Raw genomic sequence first — 25,101 nt, 5'->3', positions numbered from 1 at the left:
TGAGGACTAGTGCTGAAAACGCTGACATGTTCTAAGAACATGATCCAATGTCCATCTTCATTTGCAAAATAGAAGCAATTAAAATGAGTTTACTAAAGCCATATCCAAGACTGAGAATTCATTCTCAAGAAAATGAGGCATGCTATACTAATATACTGCAATCCAAAAAGCCATGTAATACAAATCTCTCTTTTCTTTCATACTTCATTCTAAAAGTTGACCCACATTAATGGCCTATCAGTGGTAGCTTTAAGCTAGCTTTTCAGCTGATGGTTGCACAACATCCACACAAGCCAGAACTACTCATCAATTCAAGCCAAATACACACCATACAGAGTGATCTAACAAAGAGATGTTTCAAATTTACTCACGCTGGGTCCGCCTATAAAATTCAAAGCTCATCCAGCCTGTCATTAACAAAAAGGTCTCTGATGTGTGACACTGTGTACTTAAAGGCACATCCGCAAACAGCTTATGTTTACTCCCATCAGCTGCCTAGAATCCAGACAGACAGCAATGGTTTGTTTAGATGAGAATGTATGTTGTTTTAACAGTGTAAACGCTGTTAATAATTTCACAATGTCACCTGACAGAACACATGGACACTTTTGACTTTGGCTTTCAATGAAAGGTCAAAATATTAAGATGACAAATACGGTTATCATACTAAAATATTTCGGTAAAACTTTACAAGAAAGTTCAACATGTAAACATTAGTTAATGCATTGGGTATCATGAACGAAAAATGAACAATAGTTTTTACAGCATTTCTTATGAATTAATGTACTATTGCTCTTTGTTAATTCATGCTCATTCATAATTAAATGTTTTGAAATGTTAATAATTCTTAAAAAGTATTGTTTGTGGCACAGTGGTACAAAAAAAATCAGGGTTCCATTAGTTAATGCATTAACTACCATTAATTAACAACGAGCAAGACATTTGCAACAGTATTTATTAATCCCTGTTAACAATTTAATAAAAATAAAACTGTTCATTGTTAGTTCATTTGAGTTCAGGACCATTAAATATTAAGATACAACTTTTTTTTAATAATGTATTAGTAAATGTTGAAATTAACATGAACTATGATTAAATATTTTTGTTAGTTCATGTTAACTAATATAACCATATTATAAATTGTTACCAAAATCTGCTTAGCGTTAATGGCAAAACCCAGAATTAACCTAGACACTGAAAACATTTAATATAAAGATTTTGTCACGGTTCATGGGCTCACTGACTCATTCTAGCCCTCTCCGTGTCATTGTGGGTGTGGGTGTGGTTTGTGTGCTGGTGATCAGCGCCATCAGCTGATTAAGCGCCAGCTGTGGCTTATCAGCTGGCCTATTTAATGTCTGTGTTTTCTGTCCTGTGTTGTCAGATCGTTTCATGTTGTCACCGTGTTCAGTTCGTGTCTCTCTGTTCCTGACCAGTTCCTGGAGTTTCCTTTTCTCCTTGCCGAGGACTTCGCTGCACGATACCTCGACCGTCAGCTGCCCATTGGTGTCCCTGCGCTACCCGGAGTTACCTCCACCCTTCACCTATCTGACTCTCGTCATCTTCCTTGTTGGGTATTGCCAAATAAACGTTGTTTTGAACATTCGCTACTGAATTCTCATTCTTTCTCCCTGACAGAACGATCTGACCACATTATGGATTCAGCAAATGCTACGGATCTGCAGAACTTTATCACACAACAATACACGCATGGATCGTCAGGAGGAGCAGATGCTAGCTACGGGATGGGCGGTGCAAGCCTTGGTAGCGCAGGTGTCCGAGCTCACCACCCAACTACAACAGCTGCTTACCCACTGCGCCACTCCCACCGCCAGTTCCCTCTACAACTACAGGCATATGCTAGCTACGGGACGGGCTGTGCAAGCCTTGGTAGCGCAGGTGTCCGAGCTCACCACCCAACTACAACAGCTGAGCTTACCCACTGCGCCACTCCCACCGCCGGTTCCCTCTACATCTACAGGCATCGGACGTCAGCATGAGCCACGTCTACCCACACCAGAGACATATGCTGGTGAGCCTAACCACTGTAGAGCCTTTCTGACTAAGTGTTCGATGTTTTTCTCTCTCCAACCAGTGACGTTCGCCACAGAACATTCAAAGGTGGCTGTAGTGTTGACACTGCTGTCAGGACGCGCGGGTCTGTGGGGAACGGCGGTGTGGGAGAATAAACATTCCTGTTGCACTTCGTTCCAGGCCCTCTCTCAGGAGATGAGACGGGTCTTTGATCGGGCGTTGACGGGTCGTGAGACCGCACGCATGTTGGCCGAACTACGAATGTAAATGGAACGAAGAGGCGCAGTGGGACATGTTCCTGCATGGGTTGGCTGACCGTATTCAGAAGGAGATATTTGCTATGGAGTTACCCTCTGGTCTTGACGGACTGATCGACCTAGCCATTCGCGTTGACGCGCGTCTTCAGCGGCGTGAGCAACGAGGCCGTTGCACCCTTAGGTCGGAACTTCCTGTTTTCTCCGCGATCACCCTCATAACCTCAGGCAATCATTCTGAGGAGATCACCTTTCTGGTACCACGGGTACCTATTGTCCTTGGTCATCCCTGGCTGGTTAAACATGGTCCCAGGGTGGATTGGGGTCGTAACTCCATATCGGCGTGGAGTGAACCTTGTTATGCTTCTTGTCTGCTTGTTCGTCTGTGTCTTCTTCTTTGTTGCAGAATGAGCCGGTGAATCTGTCTAACGTGCCCGAGGAGTACCTTGACCTGAAGGAAGTGTTCAGTAAGTCCCGGGCTGCTTCTCTTCCTCCGCATCGTCCCTATGACTGTGCCATAGATCTAGTGCCAGGTACGTCTCCGCCTAAGGGCAAGTTATATTCGCTTTCTGTTCCAGAAAGGGAGGTCATGAAGAAATATATTTCTGATTCTCTAGCTGCCGGGCTCATCCGGCCCTCCTCTTCTCCCGCTGGGGCAGGATTCTTTTTCGTGGCTAAGAAGGACGGTTCTCTGCGACCATGCATCGATACCGGGGGCTGAACAACATCACAGTAAAGAATACTTACCCTTTGCCGTTGATGTCGTCAGCTTTCGAGCGGTTGCAGGGGGCGTCCATCTTTTCCAAGCTAGATTTGCGTAATGCTTATCATTTGGTCCGCATAAGGGAGGGGGATGAGTGGAAAACCGCGTTTAATACCCCCAGAGGGCACTTTGAATATCTTGTTATGCCCTTCGGGTTATCCAACTCCCCCGCGGTTTTCCAAGCACTTGTGAATGACGTGCTGAGAGACATGGTTGATCAGTTTATATATGTCTACCTGGATGACATATTGATATTTTCCTCTTCTCTCCAGGAACACGTTCAGCACGTCAGACGAGTGCTCCAGAGGCTGCTCGAGAATGGGCTTTTTGTCAAGGCTGAGAAGTGTGCGTTTCATGCACAGTCAGTTCTGTTTTTGGGGTACATCTCGTCCGAGACAGGCTCGGTGGGCACTCTTTTTCGGTCGCTTCGACTTTACTCTTTCCTATCGTCCAGGTTCTAAGAACATCAAACCCGATGCGTTGTCTCGCGATTTTGAACTTTCTGAGAGCCCGTCCACTCCCGAGAGTATTTTACCCAAGAGACTCATCAAGAACGTTGCGATGTTTGGTTACTCAGAATCCTTCCTCCTGGAGCCAACAACTCTCATGGGTGTAGTACGCACACAACTTGTTACCAGTGTCATCCACGGGCCTATCTCCTTTTGAATGTAGTTTAGGGTACCAGCCACCTATTTTTCCCAGTCTGGAATCCGAAGTCGCGGTCCCCTCCGCTCACGCCTTCGTCCAGAGGTGCCGTCGCACTTGGAAAAGAGCCCAAAATTCTTAGTCTGGTGGCAGTCCGCCTCAAACTTCCTCCGGCGTACAGGAGAATTCATCCCGTGTTCCATGTCTCCAAATTAAAACCCGTTTTTCGTTCACCCATTAATCCGCCTGCCCCGGTTCCCCCACCGCCACATCTCGTAGACGGGGAACCCAACTATTCGGTTAACCGCATTCTGGACTCAAGACGGAGGGGACGTGGATTTCAGTACTTGGTGGACTGGGAAGGTTACGGTCCGGAGGCTCTCCGTGTCATTGTGGGTGTGGGTGTGGTTTGTGTGCTGGTGATCAGCGCCATCAGCTGATTAAGCGCCAGCTGTGGCTTATCAGCTGGCCAATTTAATGTCTGTGTTTTCTGTCCTGTGTTGTCAGATCGTTTCATGTTGTCACCGTGTTCAGTTCGTGTCTCTGTTCCTGGAGTTTCCTTTTCTCCTTGCCGTGGACTTCGCTGCACGATACCTCAACCGTCAGCTGCCCGTTGGTGTCCCTGCGCTACCCGGAGTTACCTCCACCCTTCACCTATCTGACTCTCGTCATCTTCCTTGTTGGGTATTCCCAAATAAACGTTGTTTTGAACATTCGCTACTGAGTCCTCATTCTTTCTCCCTGACAGATTTGGTCTCCTGACACCACTCAGAACCATACGAACTACACAAAGAAAAGTAAAATTCTGTTCCTGATTTCAGTGTTACTGATACTGTAAGATAATAATTTCAGCAGCTGTTAATATTGCATTTACGCAGGGAGCAAGTCAGTGAGTCATTGTCAAATTTTAATATTTCACAGAGCAAATTTCACGGCACATCACACAACTTGTCCTCAGTGAATGTGGCCAACTTCTAAAACGTCACTAGTACGTTCCAGGAACGCCTACTTGCTCAACAAGGACTTCTGTGAGAAGCTTCAATTAATTTCATTAAGCAGAGGCCTACATATGTCAAAGAGAAAGTAATAACGATTGCATTTTTTAAATGAAAGGTTTTACATAGCAAAACCTAAAAAAACAGCATCTAAATGGCTTTTGGGTAACACTTTATTTCATTAGTCCCCTTTATATATTCTGCTGATTAGAAGTAACTTTGCAACAAGTCAACTTATCCAACTAACCCTAAACCTAACTCTAACCTAATAGTCTACTAATACTCTAATGAGAGTTAGTTTACATGTAGTTGAAAAGTTACTTCTAGTTAGGAAGTACTTCTAGGTAGTTCTAGTTACCAAAGTGGATTAGCAAAATAAAATAGGTTTCTCAAGGCTCTCGATACTGCTGTGTGATAGTTTTCAGCATGTGGTATGACCTGTGAATCTCTTTTGTTGAGTCATGACCTGGCTGAAAAGAAAAAGCTGCCTGCCAGTGTTTATTGATTGATGAGAAGTGGAGAGGTCTGAACCTGCCTGACTGTGCAGTTTTGCCGGGGGATATTGTGACTCTCCTCCTCTGAAAGGTCAGACCGGAGAGGTTTGCTGAGAGGTGAACAAACCTTATGCTTCGCTTGGAGGGCTGCGAAGAGCCCGAACAGAGAAATCTGTGCTTGGTATCCTTTATCCACCTCCACAATGCCACTATTTGACAAGCATGTCAAAGATCTTGATGCTTCCTGAGCTCTATACATCTCAGGAGTTTTCCCAGAAAGAATAATAGGATCGAGGGCTGTAAGAAGAAAAGAGGGAGGTAAGGAGGGCAGATTAGGACTTCAGCACTGACACTATGAAGTGACGTGAGTGACAAATGGCTCTCTAACACCAAAAACTGCAACAATATTCAGCCTCACACTGATCTACAAGGACTCTGCGCTCACAGAGCTCTGCCAACACTAATTTGCCAATTTCTGCAAAATACAAATGGTCATCATTCACAAAATTCTACATGTTCCTTGTCCCTTTGGTGTTCATTAAATATTTTGGATAGCTCAAACATGATAAATAATATGGGTGTAACGGTACACATATTTCTTTCGGTTCGATATGCATGTGTACCAAACAAATACGGCGTTGGTTTAACCACTGCACGAGTGGAACTTCATTGGAAATGTCCAGTCTTACATATTATTTTGATAAGAAACAAAGTCTCATCATTCAAATGATGTCCTATTTTTTTTTCAGGAAATTCAAACAATAAATGCTGTTTTGACGTGTGACAGATCTCTGTATTGGTGCCTCAGGTCAAATGGCAGCGTGGAGTGCGAGTGAGTGTGATCATCCCTTCCTCTTTACTACTAGTTGAAATAAACATGAATGAACATCTTGTGCCTCATGTAATCGCTCAATCAGTGTTTCAACCGCAGAAAGATGTCAATAAAACAGCTTGTAAACAAAATGTCACGTAGCATTTCATTTACCTCAGGCAAGTCATCAGTGCCCACAGCTCGTTAGTTCGCTACAAATGAAGTCTAGAGAAGAGCATTTGGCGAAATATATTAGACTATATACTCATTATATTTTACTTTACCTGTTAGTGATGTCTTAATTATTTAATGTATGTTAAAATAAATCTGTTATGAAACATGTAATGACAGCCACTGTGTAAATTATTATATTTCAACAACAAATAGAAATTTTATAATTAGATTTAGAAGTTAATTTAAAAACTGCATTATCTGAAATTTACATGTTTGCATACAATTTTGTAATTTGAATGTTGATTATTATATTTAAAAATAAATAGAAATTGAATCTAAGCTTGGGCTCTGTTGTTCATTGTATCCTTATAATAATGTAAAAGGGCTCCCTATAGTTTAGAGCATAAACTGAGGTAGATTTTTATCCCTAAGAAAACTTTTCTTCAGAAAACTGGATTTATTTTAAAAAACAGCAACTTGTTCAGTAAACCACGCTTTAATAAAAAAAAAACAAAAAAAAAATTTTTATGGTTAGTTATTTCCCCCTACTGTTACGAAACCATACTGAACCGTGATGTCAAAACCGAGGTACCATCATGTTTGTGTACCGTTACATCCAAATAGGGATGAAATGTTAATAAAATTCTGCACATTACTGACAAGTCAATATAAATATATATACACATATACACATACACACACGCACACACACACACACACACACACACACACACACATATATATATATATATTTTAAGTTGATCTCTATTTATTGGCTGTGAAATATAATGTGAAATATAAAACACTAACAACTAAAATCAGTAAAGTGAATTTAGGCATCACAAAACTATAATGTCCCTTATGAAAAATGAAACTTCATTTTGAGAATTGCTAAAGATTAAATTTAACAATTATTCAATTATTAGTGTTCTAAAGATTAACTTTTAGTGCGCATTACATGAATAGAAATATAAAAGTAGTGAAAATGCACATGAACAATGCTTTAATTTTTTACATTTATAGAGATGACAGCAAATGACTGGGAATCAGGAAATGTTACAAGCAAGATTCAAACTCAATCTGCTGTGTAAGGGCCATTGCTCAGTGTTTCATAGCGTGTGCTTTAGGAGCTGGGAATTTTTCATTTTTGCAAACAAAATATTCAACCAGTTGAATGAAAATTCTGTAAATCACTATAAAAAGACAAGTAATAATATACAGTATATACATATGCTGTATGCTATATTCAACTGTGTATTTACTGTCAGCCTCGTCTTTTGTTTCATGGAACAAACGTATTATTATCAAACACACAGCTTCTTGTTGATTGCCCCAAAAGCAGCAAATAAAATAATAATAAAGAGAGGGAGGGGAAAAAATTGACGGGAGCCTTATTTTCCTCACGACAAGAATGTTTCCCGCTCTGTCAGGTCTGGGCTTTCTTATTCCAGGCAGTGCATCACAGTGAGGCAGCGCTAAGAATAGCTCACAAACGCCTTCTTATGTAACCGTGTCAGAATGCATTGTGTGGAGGATATTAAGTCCCGTCTAACAGAGTCTTCTGAAGGTATAGAACAAATGACAGTGATCTAAACAAATTACATGATCCACACTGACCGTGTTTGCCATAGAAAATGACAAACTTTAGTTGTTCACGGCCATTTACTTTAGTGCAAGACCATTCTCAGTTAAGTCAGTCAGTGAACACTACTGAGGTCAGCATACTCTTTCAACCCTGGCAAGTCACTCTCACTTTAGAAAGCAACAAAAAGTGAACCTGCATCTGAAGCTCACACTGTTCAGAAGCTTGAATGTGCATTGTACTGTGCAGTGCATACAGGTTGACAACTATTCTTCTTGAAAGTGAAAAAAAGTGAAAGTGACGTGACATGTGGCCAAGTATGGTGACCCATACTCAGAATTAGTGCTCTGCATTTATCCCATCCAAAGTGCACACACACAGCAGTGAACACACACACACCCGGAGCAGTGGGCAGCCATTTTTTGCTGCGGCGCCCGGGGAGCAGTTGGGGGTTCGGTGCCTTGCTCAAGGGCACCTCAGTCGTGGTATTGAAGGTGGGAGAGAGCGCTGTACATTCACTCCCCCCCACCTACAATCCCTGCCGGTACGAGACTCGAACCCGCATCCTTTGGGTTATGAGTCCGACTCTCTAACCATTAGGCCACGACTTCCCCCGACTTCTTACGTTGTCTGCGGTCACCTTACGCTTGCAGACTGCAGAAGAGAAAGCTGCTTCTGTGTTGTGCCATCCATTAGTAAAACTCTATATAAATGCTGAATGAAATTAAACCTACAGCAGAAAGAGCCATGAAACCGGTTTATAAAGGACATGGCACATGGACAGAGCATGAGAACCACCTCTCAAGTGTTTACAGAGCACAGTCCGCCATCCACAGTATCAGAATGAGCATTCCTGTCCTCTGAAGTTATGTACACTTCTCCTGCAAACTACACTGAGAAATGCTGCTTCTGAAATCTTTTCTAGCATACTTCATTCAAGGTCTTCTCATGCACTCTTTACTGGCATACTTAATGAGATTTTCTTCTCTATCATGCTTCACTCTCAGACTCTTTGTATGAACTCTAAGAATATCAAAAAATGCTCTTAAAATGGGTAGTTCACCCAAAAATGAAATTTCTGTCATCATTTACTTATCCTCAAGTTGTTCTAAACTGTATGACTTTTTTCTTCTGCAGAACACAAAAGAAGATATTTTGAAGAACAATTGTAACCAAACAGTTTTAGTGACCAGTGAGTTCTAAAGTATGGACAAAAAGTGGAGTAAATGATGACAGAATTTAGATTTTTGGATAAACTATCCCTTTAAGAATGTTCTTATGTTTTTTCCTAGGATTGTTCTGTAAGGGGACATCGGATGCCCATTTTCCACAAGTTGGTATGATTCTTTAGGGTCTTCATGAAATGTCTGTAACATACTTTGGTTAAAATTCCTCAATGGTCATATAAAACAACACTACTTTAACATTGTCAAAAACAGCTCTGTTCACAGAGACTCGTTTCGGTGTATGTCTCTTTAAATGATAATGAGCTACTGCTCACCCAACCCCTCTCTTCTGTGGGGCATGTCAACACACCTGGATTGCTGCCTTGAACTCTAAATATGGCTCGGAGGTGGTCTTATTCAATTAGCTAGCTATCTAAGTAGAGACCAGTTGCAAATTGAAACTTTTCAGGTTTTCTGAGCTGGCAGAATTATATTATGAATGCGTCAGGGAAAAAACAGCAAGAAGACTGCCTTAACATAATAATAATTCATTAAAAAAACTAGTGTTTCCTGTATTTTCGGCTGCAGTGATGAAGTCGACAACACCAACTCGTCATCTCCACAGCAGACATGCATTTTTCATACGGATTACATAATCTGAAAATTCTGTTACTTTTCCATTTGAACTGGTTTATTTAAAAGTAGACATTTCGCTTTCTATAGATATATTTTTCATGTCTGTGAGGCAAGCATTTTTTTGACGTGCTCAAGTTCACAGAGACCTAGACTGCAGAAAGCGCACCCTGTTTGCTTTCATTATTTTACAAAAGCACAACGTTTTGTTGTTATTGTGAGAGCACACAAATAAAAGTAAATAGCACACACTTTTCTAGGTTAACGTTAGAGTGATTGGCCATGTAATGTAGCTACAACTTACATGTTTCCGATGATAAGCCACATTTGAGGTCGATGAACGAAACGAACATTTGGATGTCCGATGTACTGTAATTGCCATAATAATCTGTCCGCCACTGACTACGTGACTTCACCACTTTTTCAAAAAAAAATTTTCTGCGACTAATAAAATTTTGATCGACTAAGCCTCTTCTCGTTGACTAACGGTTAGTCGACTATTAGGGGGCAGCCCTAATATTTAATTTATTGGGCTGTTTCAAATATTAAGCATTACAGTATTAGCTACATATAAAACATATTACTAATGCAAGATTTTACTTAATCTAGCAAATTAATTTTCTTGTTACACTCAACGCCATTAACACATATCACACACTTTATATTGAAAAAATTATCCTGAGGACACTGGGTTAAAAACAACCCAATTTGGGTTGTTATTAACCCAAGGGCTGGGTAAATATAGGACAGAACCCATCTTGGGTTAAATTTACCCAGCAAATTGGGTTGTTTATTTAACCAAGCATAATGGGTTTATTCATTTTTACTATATTACTATCTTATTTTTTACTTCATACATTAAATAATGTTTACAGATTAACTTAAATCCTCTTAACTTTTCTAAAATACTCCACACAACCACTGGTTTGCATGATAACTTCCTTTATTTTCCTTTATTTATCATTTACAGCATTGTTTATAGTTTTTAATAGGCTATACACATATTGCCTATATTTAAACTCATTTAACAAACTTTAGAAGAAAAATTAAACATTAAACAGAAGTAATTCATGTGTAATCGACCAGTCTCTGTTATTCTGTTTCCACCGTAACAGCGCTGATTCTCGTGCCCGAGCTGGAGTCGTGTTCGGCGGGGAACTGCTAACGGACCACCGCCCTGCGTTTCACTCATAGCCTAAACATGCTGTGACTCCATAACCTGCCAATAAACAAACAATAAACAGCTCTGAGGACATGTTTTAATATCCAAAGTATTATATTATGTATCTTTATGAATAAAACCGTTTATTTTATGCAAAGCATCAGGCTTTTCCATCACGCGAAAAGACCGCGACACTAGTTAAAGGTGATTCACACCACACGCCTGTATGTTGCTCTGCATAAAATTGAACGATACACAGCACAGTAACGATTTTATAGATAAAATAAAATGTACACAAACCTTTATTTTAACGAAGAATGCATCAATTCGATGGCGCTTAGAACTGCTCTCTCATGAAGAGAAGACGCAAAATCCCCGCGATAAATAACTCAACCGCTGGGTTACGTCTGACCCAGGATCTGAGTAACACAAAAACCATTAGGTTGTTATGTCTGACCTAGGAGCTGCAAAACAACCCAAACACTGGGTTGTTACATTTGACCCAGGAGCTGGGTAACACAAAAACTACCCAAACACTGAAAAAATAACCCCAAAATTACCCAGAAGGCTCAACCCAGCATTTGGGTTAAAAAAATAACCCAGGATTTTTTTAGAGTGTACTTAAGAAAGTGTTAATAGATGGGCAACTATATTCACGTTAGAGCATTTAAAAGCAGCATTCAAGTAAGAAATGTCTTATTATTAAAGCTATAGAAGTTATTCGGTCAAGAGCAGTGAGTGATTTTCTGTTTTTATTTATTGTTTGGGTCATATTAACAGCATAGACAGCAGCAGGTACTGTATATTACGCTGCTGTCACTTAATACACAGATTTAATATAAGCATGCGATTTCTTTCCCAGCTGTTTACCTTCATAGACATAACCGACTGTGTATTACTGTGTATTACTTTTTGTAATGTATTTTCAACATAACCTTGTGTGTATTTGACAGTTTAAGTGCAATAAGACATGAAAGAGAACTTAGTTTAGTGCTCACATGCCGTGTGACAGCCACTTGTTTTGGATGTGTGCACTCAGAAAACCCTACATCAGAAGTTTAAATTGATATGGCTTTAAAACGCATGATTTCAGCGTGATATACATGATAATCAAAACCAAACAGATGTTTTTATTTTTGGCAGAGTATTTGAGGCACAAGCTGTAAAGGCACAGCCCTATTCTGGAAAAGGGGGCAGGGAGCAGCAGCTCATTTGCATTTAAAGATACATGCACAAAAACAGCGTGTTTCTGCTTCCACTCAAAATAGGCATTTTCAAAATGATATAATAAATGATATGTGGGGTATTTTGAGCTGAAACTTCACAGACACATTCTGGGGACACCTGAGACTTATATTACATCTTGTAAAAAGGGGCATAATAGGTGCCCTTTAAGATTTACCAGTGTAAATTTTTGAATTTATTGTACACAAGGCAACCTCATGAGTAATACACAATCAGACAAGCCTGTCATTTTATCATTAAGATAAAAAAATTAAGATGTTCTTAAGGAATGTTTTCCGAATTTTTCAACAATTGCACTAAGGAACATTCTTATGAACTTTCATAACTTTTTCCTTAAGATTTATGTGAATGCGGGCCCTTCTGCATATTTTTTTCTCGAGCATGCTTTCAACACTAGCTATAGCTTCAGCCCTGCTCTACTTATAAAACATACTCCTCATGAGACACTTGATTCCCATGGTCCTGAGAGGCGTTCTCATTATGTCAGTATTGTGACATGTCTTAAAACAGCCTCACAGTGCGGCAGACATTTCAGAAGCGCTGCGACGAGCTCAAATGAACGATAGGTGTTAATTTTTACATTGTTTGGGATTTCATAACTTGTCATGACTCACATACAGAGGAGGGTGTTGTTCAATGAGAGCCCAACTGATAGTCTGCCACACTGCTCATGGTCTCCTCTGTATCACACACTCACTGTACGGATGCACTCTACCCGCACACGCTCCGTTCACTAGCGTTCTTCTGCATGCAAAAGAGCTCCCCAGTCTCCCAACCTCTGTTCCCATGCCATTCACAAACAAAGCTCCTCTCACAAAGCAGGCCAACAATCACAGCTCTCATGACGCAGATCATGGGAAAGGGCCCCTCGGGCCAGAAACATCTTCAATGATTTTGAACCCCTGATGGGTGAAAGCCACTCTTCAAATGTCCATCACTCTTGCTAAAGCGAGGACACTGAGCCACAGCGGAAAGTGTCCCTTTCGTCCACTGAGTCACCGTGTTCCCACAGTGCTCTTTGGGTGGAGAGTTTCACTTCTATTCCTGTCATGTGAGGACAAGAGTGAGGAAATACAATACAAATCATTTGCTCTGTGTTTACGAGGATCCGAGTGTGTGTATGTGTGTGTGTTTGTTTGTGGGATGTAACAATGAATGGCCCCAGTGCCCTGAAATAGCCATCAGCACGAGGCAGTGTGTGGCAAGATCGCTGTGGGAAGGGTGGAGTGACTTGTGTACGAGCCATAAAGAGAAAGAAATAGGAGAGTTCAAGGGTGTGGGAAGCAGGTAAAATGACAAAATGTCCCTCTGTGACCCTGAAATAAAGAGAGGAAAAGGGAACAGCCGATTTGAGATAAGAGATGTGGAGATGCTGTATACCAGACGAATACTCACTCATTATTTCAGATATTCCTGAAATATACAAACATGGAAAGGAAACAAAAAATCATGAACATTCCAACCATGACTAAAAAACAGACATAATTTCTGCCAAGATGATCATGTCTTGTGATTAGGCAGCTTTTGCATACTTTCACATAATCATTTCATGTTATATTTAACTCATTATCATCATTTGAATCTCGTCACACGCAGAATGTTAAAACTACGACTCTTAACTGAGGCATGCTTTGTGATTACTAGAAAATACACAACCATTCAAAAGACATGGTTTTGAAAGTTCAGTAAGATTTTATATGCATTTATTCAGGATGCATTAAATTGATCAAAAGTGATAGTAAAGAAATGTACATTGTAACAAAAGATTTCTATTTCAAATGTTGTTCTTTTAAAATTCCTATTCAGCTCGAATCCTGAAAAAAATGTATCAAGGTTTCCACATAAATATTATGCAGAAAACTGAAAGTAGTTATTTTAAAATGTAATAACATTTTATAATATTACAAATTTTATTGTATTTTTAATTGAATAAATGCAGTCTTGGTGAGCATAATCATTAAAAAAATCATACTGACCCCAAACTTTTGAATGTTGTATAATAGCAGCAAAAACTATTTCTTGAACTCCCCTCATTTATATCTAAACCGTCCCTTGTAGGGTCAACGCTATTATAAAAAAGTATGTAATTTTTCATTTTGTTTCATGTAATGTGAAAATGTTATCTCTGGCATGAAAATCTGCACTATTTTTATTAGTAAATATTCTGATGTGAACAGTATGAAAATATTTGAAAACAACTTGGCAATTGGTTACTTAATAATACATTTTACACAATTGTTTTATATGTTAAAGCTGCTAACCACAGTGAGAAAGAAATATAGGGGGAAAAAACATTAAACATCACATCAATTGAACAACAACTCTAAAATATTAGCATCATTTCATAAAGCAAAGCTACCAACAAATATGAATACTTCAAACCAGAGTTCAACTTTTAATAAGGTTTTTAATTTGGCTAATAATGCTGCCATCAAGGTTTGCTAGAAAAGATAGTAAAACTGCCAACAAAAAAGATACAATGATACTAAACTATAAATATAACAGTATCTAGTGTAGTTTAAAGCTATTACCCAAATATAATACCCACCCAAATTTGGGAAATGCTTGTTTATTACGGCCAAAAATAAACCTCTACAACCTCCAGGACTATCCAGAAAAGATTCAGTGCTACTAATGCAACAGTCACATGCAGACATCCATTAGGACCTGAGTCATGTGGAAATTGTTGCGTGGGGTGAGTGAGAGGAATTCTCTATTCATATAAACCTCAAAATACACTCCATAGAGAGATGCTCTTACAGTCATTTTCACAGAGTCTAACCTGTGCTATCTAAACATGTGGAGCGAGCTGGCATCACCTACATGACTGGTGAGTTTTCAGAAACCCCATAGCACTAAATCCTTCATGCTAAAGAAAAAAGAAAACTAACTGACTAACTGACAGAGTGATCACGGTTACTTCAGATGGGATGTGGCTACAGACCTCTACTGTATGTGCTATATGCAGTGCTGGTTGAGTATTTGTGCCTGAAGGCCAGTTAAAGATTACTGATATGAGTCACACTGATCACAGCATCCCACTCTCTCTTCCTCCCTCCCTCTCATTCTCTTTCGATCCCTACGCTGTTCCTCAGTTCAGGAGGGCCTGGGGGTCTCCATGGTAACAGTATTCATGTGAGTTCAGTCAGCGGAGTACAGAAGAGCACAGAGAGAGAGAGGGACGAGAGAGTTGTAAATGTGAAGAGAACTGAAACGGATCAAAGAGAGTGAGAGTAGGAACAGGTGATGAGCACACAGGTCATCAAAAAACACAGAGGTGCCTAAATACATCAGAGGGCATTTCAAATTCAAGATGCTGCTCTCGAAGGTCACAGCTGTCATTTACCGACGTCAGCTAAAAAACAAAAACAACAAGCACTGTTTTCACCTACATATGGAAGCCTGTTGCCACCTCAGTAAAAATAAAAAGGTAATTGTGAGAGTTTAAAATTAAAAGTTTAAAAAATGAAAGATGTCACACTGTGAGATATAAAGTCACAATTGGGAGATAAGAGTCACATTGAGAACTAAGAGGAATTCTGAAGTTGCAATTATGAGGAATAAAGTCAATTACATATATACAGCCACTACAAAAAACAACAACAACAACAACAACAACAACAACAAAAAACGCAAGTTTGGGGTCAGTATTGGATTTTTTTTTAAATACTTTTACTCAGAGGAAACATTAATCAAAAGTGACAGTAAAGAAATGTATAATGTTACAAAAGATTTATGTTCATCAAAGAATCCTAAAAAATGTATCCACAAAAATATTAAGCAACACAACTTGATTTCAACATTGATAATAATAAGAAATGAGAACCAAATCAAGATATTAGAAAGACTTCTGAAGGATCATGTGACACTGAAGACTGGAGTAATGGCTGCTGAAAAATCAGTTTTGCCATCACACCAATAAATTACATTTTAAAGTATATTAAAATATAAATTGTAATATTTCACAATATTACTGTTTTAACTTTATATTTGATAAAATAAATGCACTCTTGGCGAGCATAAGACTTCTTTAAAAAATAATAATAATAATAATTATTATTATTACAGACTCCAAACTTCTAAATGGTAGTGCATGTTTTTAATTTTTTTAATATCACTACACTACACTATGAAACTGCATTTTATCTAAGAGGTTTTCAGCCTTTACAGAACAAGTGTCCTCAACACGGCTCAATCCAAGGACATACAATATATATATATAAAAAAGATTTTCTTAGTAAAACATTTTAATTAAAAAACATTTTTTGCATGCTGATTAAAAACGGGAGTGCAGTTTGGAGCCAGAGACATACAGCCACTCTTGTATATAACCAACTACCTTCACCTGGGATGTAAAGATTAAGAAATACGTGTGATTATATATTATAAGAAAATTATGACAGAATTTTCATTTCCTTTGGACAAAACACAGGCCCGGAGCTGCAGGCTGATTCACTGCCACCTGAAACAGCTGCTGTTGCTCTGACATTGGGAGGTACAGTCACATCCGAGCTCTGATGTGTGACTGAGACAGCTGATGGTGACGCCAGGGCCCTAGAGGCTGGCGTCACAAGGGTGTTTGTGCTGACTTACCCTCCCTGAAGGACATTTAGTAGGATGGTGACACCAACCTCTAGTGTGGGATCTGGAAAAGCTGGTACTCTACTCTCAGTGAGGCGCTGACACAGATAGCGCTATCCCTAAATGACGATTAGCACTGCTAATTGCGCTTCACACTCTGGGAAACGAATGCAGGAAGTCCCAAAACACAGTGAGACTGAACATCAGTGTAATGAGCAGCCAGAGAGGCTCCCGTTCATTAGCGATGGTTAAAAGCTTTCGGCTCCTCCACAGCAGCTGTGAGTCAGAGCTGCATATGAAACAGCTCCACATGGTGTGCTGATTTACCGAAGATGGGCAGTAATTTGAAATTTATTAGTAGTAGCAGGAAATTTTCAGAAAAGGTTTCAGTCAATTTTATCATCAGCACTTAAATGTACTACAATGAAATGGCCAGAAGCAAAAACTCTCTGTTTACTGGAAGCTTCTGTCACCAGAACAAATTCCTTGTATGTGCAAACATACCTGGCAATAAAGCTCTTTCTGATTCTGATTCTTTCTGACTGTAAAAGGATGCTGCGATCATTTCTCTGCTATATTTAGAAACTTGTAGGTTGTAAGAACATTTCAGGAGCAACCCAGATCTTTTTCAGTCGTTTATGTTCTAAAGTCTGACTCACCTTGCACACAAAACTTGAGCTCCTTGGCATCGGTGACAGTGCTGCCAGGCATTCTCTCTGGCACTTTCTTACTCATGCGATTGTAATTCAGTCTTTTCTTGGACTCGCCCCACAGGTTGGAGCCCCCGTGCATGCTGGGAATATTGAGTACAGCGATACCCTCCAGAGACGTGCTGCTGAGATCCAAAATGATGCCATCACACTGGGACAGAAACAGAAAATCAAAAAATGTGGAACATTTCTTATACAGTATATACATTTATATTTATACACACACTTTTTTTTCTTTTATGTTCACCATATTTTATTCTATTTTAACATTATAAATGTCTTTGTTGTCACTTTTGACCAATTTAATGCATCCTTGCTGAATAAAAGTATTAATATCTTTAAAAAAAATTAACTGACCCCAAAATATTGAACGGTAATGTATACTGTATAAAATAGAATGATAAAGCACTTAAAGCATTATAAACTGCATTCATGTGCTTAACTATTAGGAGTGGCGCATCAATAGCAATCGCATTCCAGACACGAGAGATGTGAAACTAGTCTAAAAATGCCTGCGGGCGATCCAAAAATAGAAATGCTGAACAGTATTGTATGATGTCAGAGACCACCCTGAATCAAACCAAGGGCGTCAGTAGTACAGTGGAAAAGTACACAAACTTCAAAAGACAAATGCTGACATGTTTATGATATAATGAGATGCCTTGATCCGAGTGAGATCCCACACAAGAGTGGGAGAAAGAAACTTCTTTTCCTAAAGCAAATTTCTCAGCTGATGTTGTTTTCATAGCTCTTCTAACTTCATAACTGTTGTGAAACATCAGCTTCTTCGGTCTGGATCAAAGTTAGTTTACTAAGCGGCCATTCTGTTAATGCGACCAATTTATTTATGAACCTTTTTTTATGCAAGTAGTAGGTATTAAAGTACAGCTTTTATCTACCTGAGTGCGGAAAAATTAAATATTGTTGATGCTTTAATAATAACCATAAAATCAGTACTAATAAAATAAATGCTCATAAATTTTGGCTCAAATCAAGCTAAAAAATTGTTCAAAAAGACGACTGCTTCTTTTAACTGAAAGGCGTTTTCACGCGTGGTTTGTCTTTGCCCCCTTATAATGTCTCTGCCTAGATTAAATATCAAGCACTTTAGTAAACAGTATTGTAGCAGTTAAAACAGAAATCCTCCTCATTATCATTGAAACTCATTGCATTCATTATGTACATCTAACCACAGGCACAAACTGGCCAGTGTGAAACTTTGACATGCTGGGAACGCTGTCAACAGAGTTTGCTTTCAAACAGACGTTCTGACATGTTCCCTCAACACTGACTGCGTAAGAGCAGCCTGAGGTTTACTGTAGATACTGTAGCCAGCTGCATTAATGAATCACAGTTTGTTGAAGGAAGTATTCAGTGGACATACTGACCATATACACAGTTAAAAGAGCGTGAATGTGGCTGTATATAATTACAACATTTGCTGTCAAGTATAACGTGGCTCTGTCCTGAACTCACCTCCACCTCAATAGATTCGTTCAGCTTTTTACACGTGGCTGAGATGGTCTCTGTGGTGCCAAATTCAAAGTACCACAACTTGTTTTTCATCCTGAGGAGAGAGAACAAAAGTGATTAGTAGTTAAACTAAGAATTTTATACGATACATTTTTGGTTGTGATGTTATGAAGAAAGCTCATGAAAAACAATGAGGTTATGCATAAATAAGTAAACTTGATCTTTCGCGGTTCCGATAAATCAATAATCGATGTGATGTATTAACCTGTATTAACTTATAAACCAGTTGTACAGTTTTTGCTTATTTTAAGACAAACATGAAATGCTAACATGGCAAAACATTGGTGAGGTTCCTGTCATAAATAACACCTATGCGTCTGAATGTTTTAAGATGACCTCAGAGGAGCAACTGACAAATAAGAAATAATGTTCAACAGGATTTAAAATGCAACATCTCAAGCTCAGCCATAATGAGAGAAAAAAGAAAGAAAGATGACTCTGTGTGCAGCTGCTCTATCATTGGAACAACAAACAGGTTTGCGTTTACACACCCCAATGTTAATGCTGGCGTGAAAATAAATATTATGGGATGAACAGAGCCTTGGGCTGTCAACGGATTAAACAGACAACTGCTCTCAGATCTAACTTTGAACAAAAATCTCCCAAAAGTACCTCATTTGCAACAACACATAACATGGACTTCCCAAAATTTTAATTTTTTTTTAGTTTAGTAGCTGAATCCTGATTTACGGCATCAAATTTACAATTTAGTTCGCCAAGGAAAGCATACAGAACTCTTTGATGGTAAATCTACAATCAATTTACACTACACCAATCAAAAGTTTGGGGTCAGTAAGATTTTTTTTTTTTAATAAATTTAAAATTATTCAGCAAGGACATATTAAAGTGATCAAAAGTGTCTTTCCGACCGAAAACTCTTGACCAGTAGTGCATTGTTCCTTAAACAGGTCTGACTCAGTCACATTAACTTGAATGAAACAAAATGGTGTGCTTTAACATGAGCCAGTCTGTCTTTTCTTACCCATTACAATCTTTGCTTACTCTTGAGGAAATGGCTGGTTATAGTTAGGGCCAGGAAGGAAGCCTTTGGGCCAGTTCATTTTGTCACCCTCTGGCCTTCCCCTGGCCTTCTGAAAAATTGATACGCTACAAGGAAAGCCGAGGCAGACAGGTGTGATAGGACATGAGTGACAGTGAACTTGGCCACAGCTTCCATGGAGAAACCAGAGCCACCATCGACAACCTGAGCGCAATCTAACATTAACACGGCCTGGGACACTGAGAGGAGCCAGCGGAGGACAGACGCTGCCAATATATCACACAAGGGTAGGACTAATCTATAATGAAGACCTTCTGCTTCAGCTCAGAGCTTAAAAAGAAAAAAACTAAACAGATGACTTTATAACACCAGGACCCTATCAATTGGGTCCCTCTCTCTACTCTAAATGTGTTGCATTTTCACTTTGGTTATGAAACAGGGCAATTTACACTCATCAAATGGTGACAACCAGTGACAAGGCCCTGCAAAGGGGTGTTCTGCTGATAATGACAACACTATTGTTTGGTTAATAGACAACACGCAATGGGGGCTTTTCCAGGCCCACAAGGGATGGACTCAGAGCAACCATCAGTATCAACCATATCAAATATGTAATCCGCTGAGGGACAGGATACAAGTGAAGGCTGACATAAACTAATTTACGATTTTTTTTATATTTGACACATAAAATGAGTTAAATGCACTGTAAAAAATTTTTTTGAAGTTGTAAATAAAGATTTTGGAGTAGATTTTACAAGAAAATACATTTCAGTTTTTCTACTTCAAAATTGTACGTTTAATTTGATGTGTTACTTGCTGTTTCCTTGTAATCGTTTGTGGTAAAAAAACATTTACCAGCCGTTTCAGAGTGGAAACTGTTTCTAGACCATCTTTTAATCAGTGTGCTCTGACACTTCATTTAAGTCAAACTATTCAAATGCAATATGAAAAAAAAAAATCATTGTCAAAAGTCATCAGAAGCCTGGTATAAAGCATGTTATAGAAGTTTTTTTCCCCAGGTTTTAAATACTAAAAAACAGTGTTGGGGAAGCAATGTTGATATTCCTCCTTCAGTCAGAACAATATTTAATACCACAAAACACTGAGAGTTAAAACTATTAGCATTAAATAGCATTTGAACATAATTATTTAAAGCAAATATTATTTATAAGTAATATATGTATTACATTTCATATGTACTTATTATGTATGTATTAAAATTTAATAAATATGTCATATTTAATATCAATTATTCAATATTTAATATATAAAATTAATTTAATATATACATTTATTATACATCACATACCATATAATTAGATCACGGGGTTGGATGCAAAGGAAATTCATAAATTGCCAAAATGCATACTGTATCTCAAATGCATTAATGTAAATAATTCATATTTTAGACAGATAGACATTTTAGAGTAGTGTGTGTCAAACATTACCTTCATTTTCTCAGCTGTAATACAATTCATTAACACCATACAATGTGACAAACATAGCAATGCAGAGTTTTGTTGTGATATACCACTACTTGTTTGAAAAATTCACTTGCTACTTGAAAAGCAACCCTGTTTTGAAAACAAATGAACCACTGTCACAAGTCCATAGCATTGCTACCGTTCCTTTCAAACTTCATTCTGTCGTCCTCTCCCTCAGTTTATACTCCAGCAACTTGCTACCTTCATTCTGTCAAATTAAGGGATTATGAGCAGATTTGAGATCACAATTAGACCCACATTGCGATCTCAACGGGGTCAAGCTGCCTAACCTCATTAGCTAACTTCCATCTGAGTAAGCTCTGGGAAAAAAAAAACACAATTAGCCACAGGTTTCTCTTTCCATTCCACCCCCAGTTGAAGACACTTCATTTAAGTCAAACTATTCAAATGCAATATGAAAAAAAAAAATCATTGTCAAAAGTCATCAGAAGCCTGGTATAAAGCATGTTATAGAAGTTTTTTTCCCCAGGTTTTAAATACTAAAAAACAGTGTTGGGGAAGCAATGTTGATATTCCTCCTTCAGTCAGAACAATATTTAATACCACAAAACACTGAGAGTTAAAACTATTAGCATTAAATAGCATTTGAACATAATTATTTAAAGCAAATATTATTTATAAGTAATATATGTATTACATTTCATATGTACTTATTATGTATGTATTAAAATTTAATAAATATGTCATATTTAATATCAATTATTCAATATTTAATATATAAAATTAATTTAATATATACATTTATTATACATCACATACCATATAATTAGATCACGGGGTTGGATGCAAAGGAAATTCATAAATTGCCAAAATGCATACTGTATCTCAAATGCATTAATGTAAATAATTCATATTTTAGACAGATAGACATTTTAGAGTAGTGTGTGTCAAACATTACCTTCATTTTCTCAGCTGTAATACAATTCATTAACACCATACAATGTGACAAACATAGCAATGCAGAGTTTTGTTGTGATATACCACTACTTGTTTGAAAAATTCACTTGCTACTTGAAAAGCAACCCTGTTTTGAAAACAAATGAACCACTGTCACAAGTCCATAGCATTGCTACCGTTCCTTTCAAACTTCATTCTGTCGTCCTCTCCCTCAGTTTATACTCCAGCAACTTGCTACCTTCATTCTGTCAAATTAAGGGATTATGAGCAGATTTGAGATCACAATTAGACCCACATTGCGATCTCAACGGGGTCAAGCTGCCTAACCTCATTAGCTAACTTCCATCTGAGTAAGCTCTGGGAAAAAAAAAAACACAATTAGCCACAGGTTTCTCTTTCCATTCCACCCCCAGTTGAAGTTTGAAGTGGAGGAAAAAAAAAAGTTCTGTTAGCAGCCTGTTAGAAAGTTGTCTTCTGAGCTTTGCAATAGCATGGAGGAAGAAGCAGCAAAGACTAAAAGCTTCCTGGTAAGAGCATCTTAAGGTTAGTGTTTTCTGTGCACAGCTAGGTCATCGGACAAAAGTGAGCATTCAAATAGCATCAAGATTTAAACTATTAAGCTAAAATCCTCTTGACTAGAGTTGTGCTTGAAATCTGGATCAGCACATAAAGATGTAGATGTTAAGGGTCAGTGAACCTTTAAATTTAACCAACACATTCCTGAAAAACAATCACAAACACACACCCTGCTGGTCATCGGCCCAGATAACCATCTCCTGTAATCCCTTCAGAGACTGCTGACTTTTTGACCCGTGAGCTCTCTGCCCCTGTATCACTGCACCAATCAGTCACTACGCAGCTCAGTCCTTATCCTGCTGATCGGGACTCTGATACAGCCTTTGACTGACAGCTCAAATGGGAGTGATTTTAAGGACGGGGGTGCTGTAGAGGGAGGAGGGCATTTGGGGGTTAAAGATAAGATGCGATGACCCTCTTGTGATGGGAACAAGAGAAGAAAGACTGCAGTGTGAATATCCCCACTGGTAATACTGTCAGATGGATCAGTGTGACTCCTTTCCATCAGAACACTCTGAACTCAGAACAGACTTTTGCTGTTGCGTCTTTCAATCTTTCTTTGTTGAGTTGTCTCCGGAAAGCACTTTGTAAACACTAGCAACAACATTAATATTAATGGTATGATTAATTAAATAATAATTTATATGGTGATCATTTAATAATTCAGTATATCAGGGTGTTAATAATACAACTACTATAATAACATTTAAATAATTTTATTTTTATTTTAACAAATTCTATTTCTTGATCCGACTATTCATTTCTGAAAAGCCCTTTGTAAGAAATGTTGTAAAATGTTTTACTACTAATAATAATAACAATAATTTTATATTAATTTGACACCATCCAATAAAGATACTACAGTGCATTTTTTATTTTTATTTCAGGCATGTTCTTTTTCATTAGTCCATTTGTTGATCACTTCTGATAAAATAAAATGGATAATAATTATCATTATTATTATTATTACTACTACAAATAATAATAATTATTATTGCAGCCATATTCTTTCTTAGTCAATTTCTTAGACAATTTGTTGATCTGACTAATCACTTCACTAAAAGCACTTTACAATGTAGTAAAAATGTTTATTAAAAAAACGAATAATAATAAAAATAATAATAATAATAATTTTTGAATTGCATTCGTTCTTATTAGTCAATTTGTTAATCTGACTAATCACATCTGAAAAGTTTGAGATATTTGAGAACAAATTTGAAAACGTTTTATGATATAAAATGGATAATAACAATAACAACAATATAATAATAATTTTTTGAACTGCAGCCATATTCTTTCTTATTAGTCAATTTGTTCAAATAAAATGAAATAAAATGGATAATAATAATAATAATTATTATTATTATAATTGTGGGGTCAAAGTAACATTTTTATAGCAGTTAATCTTCAGCTAACTCTGTGACTCTAGGGTCCTCCTCCACAGTCTGCCTGCGACCTGCTCCACAGCAAGGGTGTGTGTGTGTGGGAAGGAGGGTCAGGGCAGGGGGTATGTTCTGTCGGGCTGCTCTATTGGCAGCAGCCAGAGACAGTGAGGAAGGGAAGCATTTATTTATTGCTCCCCACCATGGGCAAGGAGGAGCAGGGAACAACAGGTTCCAGAACACAGGCACACTGGGTTTCTGCTGAGTCCCGGCACACACACATATGTGCACGCGGAGGGATTTACGCACACGCACACCCACGCACACATACGGTCCTTGCACTAAAATACAAAATCAATTGGCCAACGCACACACACAGAGCACACAAACATCCTTACTCACATAGACATAACCTAGACATCTTCTTAGGGGTTATGAAACACATGCTCACATGCTGGGCAGACAGACGGCAGCTTGGGTCAGGACCATATTTGGCCTTTTCCTCTGTCGGTCACGTGATCGGAGGTGGTGTCGTAACCGTACATTTTCATCTCGTGACATTTATTACGTAAATCAACAAATTTAACCGTGAAGAAAAAGTTGATTGGAGGCTGGTGGGGATAAATTCATGAAAGAAGTCTTCTTTCTATTCATTCAATAATATCTTAATTTCTATCTGTCTACAGTATAACATAATGCAAGATTTACATCCAACTTTAAACCAATGACATTAAACTATCAAATTCTGTTATTAAGACATGATATATTTGAAAACTGACAGAGTATAATCATTAATAAAAATTTAAATTCTCTGCAAAAGTGTCTTTTAGCAAAATCACACACAACAGATTTACTATGTCGTATGAACTTGTAAAGTGTCTGCAAAGAACACGGCTGTAAAAGTGAAAACAAAAAAAGAAGATAAAAGATAACAACGTTTTACCGCAGGACAAATGAAC

At 38.3% G+C, this 25,101-nt stretch overlaps 1 protein-coding gene across 3 annotated transcripts in view; it reads right to left on the bottom strand.

Annotated features, from left to right (window-relative positions):
• The window catches only part of LOC107729411 (diacylglycerol kinase beta-like), a 110,952-nt gene that overhangs the window by 8,491 nt on the left and 77,360 nt on the right, over positions 1 to 25,101 (bottom strand). For all 3 annotated transcript variants that reach the window (XR_001638576.1, XM_016539899.1, XM_016539900.1), the window contains exons 22-23: positions 18,726 to 18,816; positions 17,199 to 17,400 (exon numbers count right to left, since the gene is read on the bottom strand). Coding sequence is in view for 2 of the 3 variants with exons in the window: in XM_016539899.1 (XP_016395385.1) it covers positions 17,199 to 17,400; positions 18,726 to 18,816 (293 nt within the window). In the remaining variant the exon portion in view is untranslated. The remainder of the gene's footprint in view (positions 1 to 17,198; positions 17,401 to 18,725; positions 18,817 to 25,101) is intronic.

This window comes from Sinocyclocheilus rhinocerous, unplaced genomic scaffold, assembly GCF_001515625.1.
Source record: "Sinocyclocheilus rhinocerous isolate Xijiao unplaced genomic scaffold, SAMN03320098_v1.1 scaffold3172, whole genome shotgun sequence".
Classification (NCBI taxonomy): Eukaryota; Metazoa; Chordata; class Actinopteri; order Cypriniformes; family Cyprinidae; genus Sinocyclocheilus; species Sinocyclocheilus rhinocerous.
This window is presented reverse-complemented; position numbering and strand designations above follow the sequence as displayed.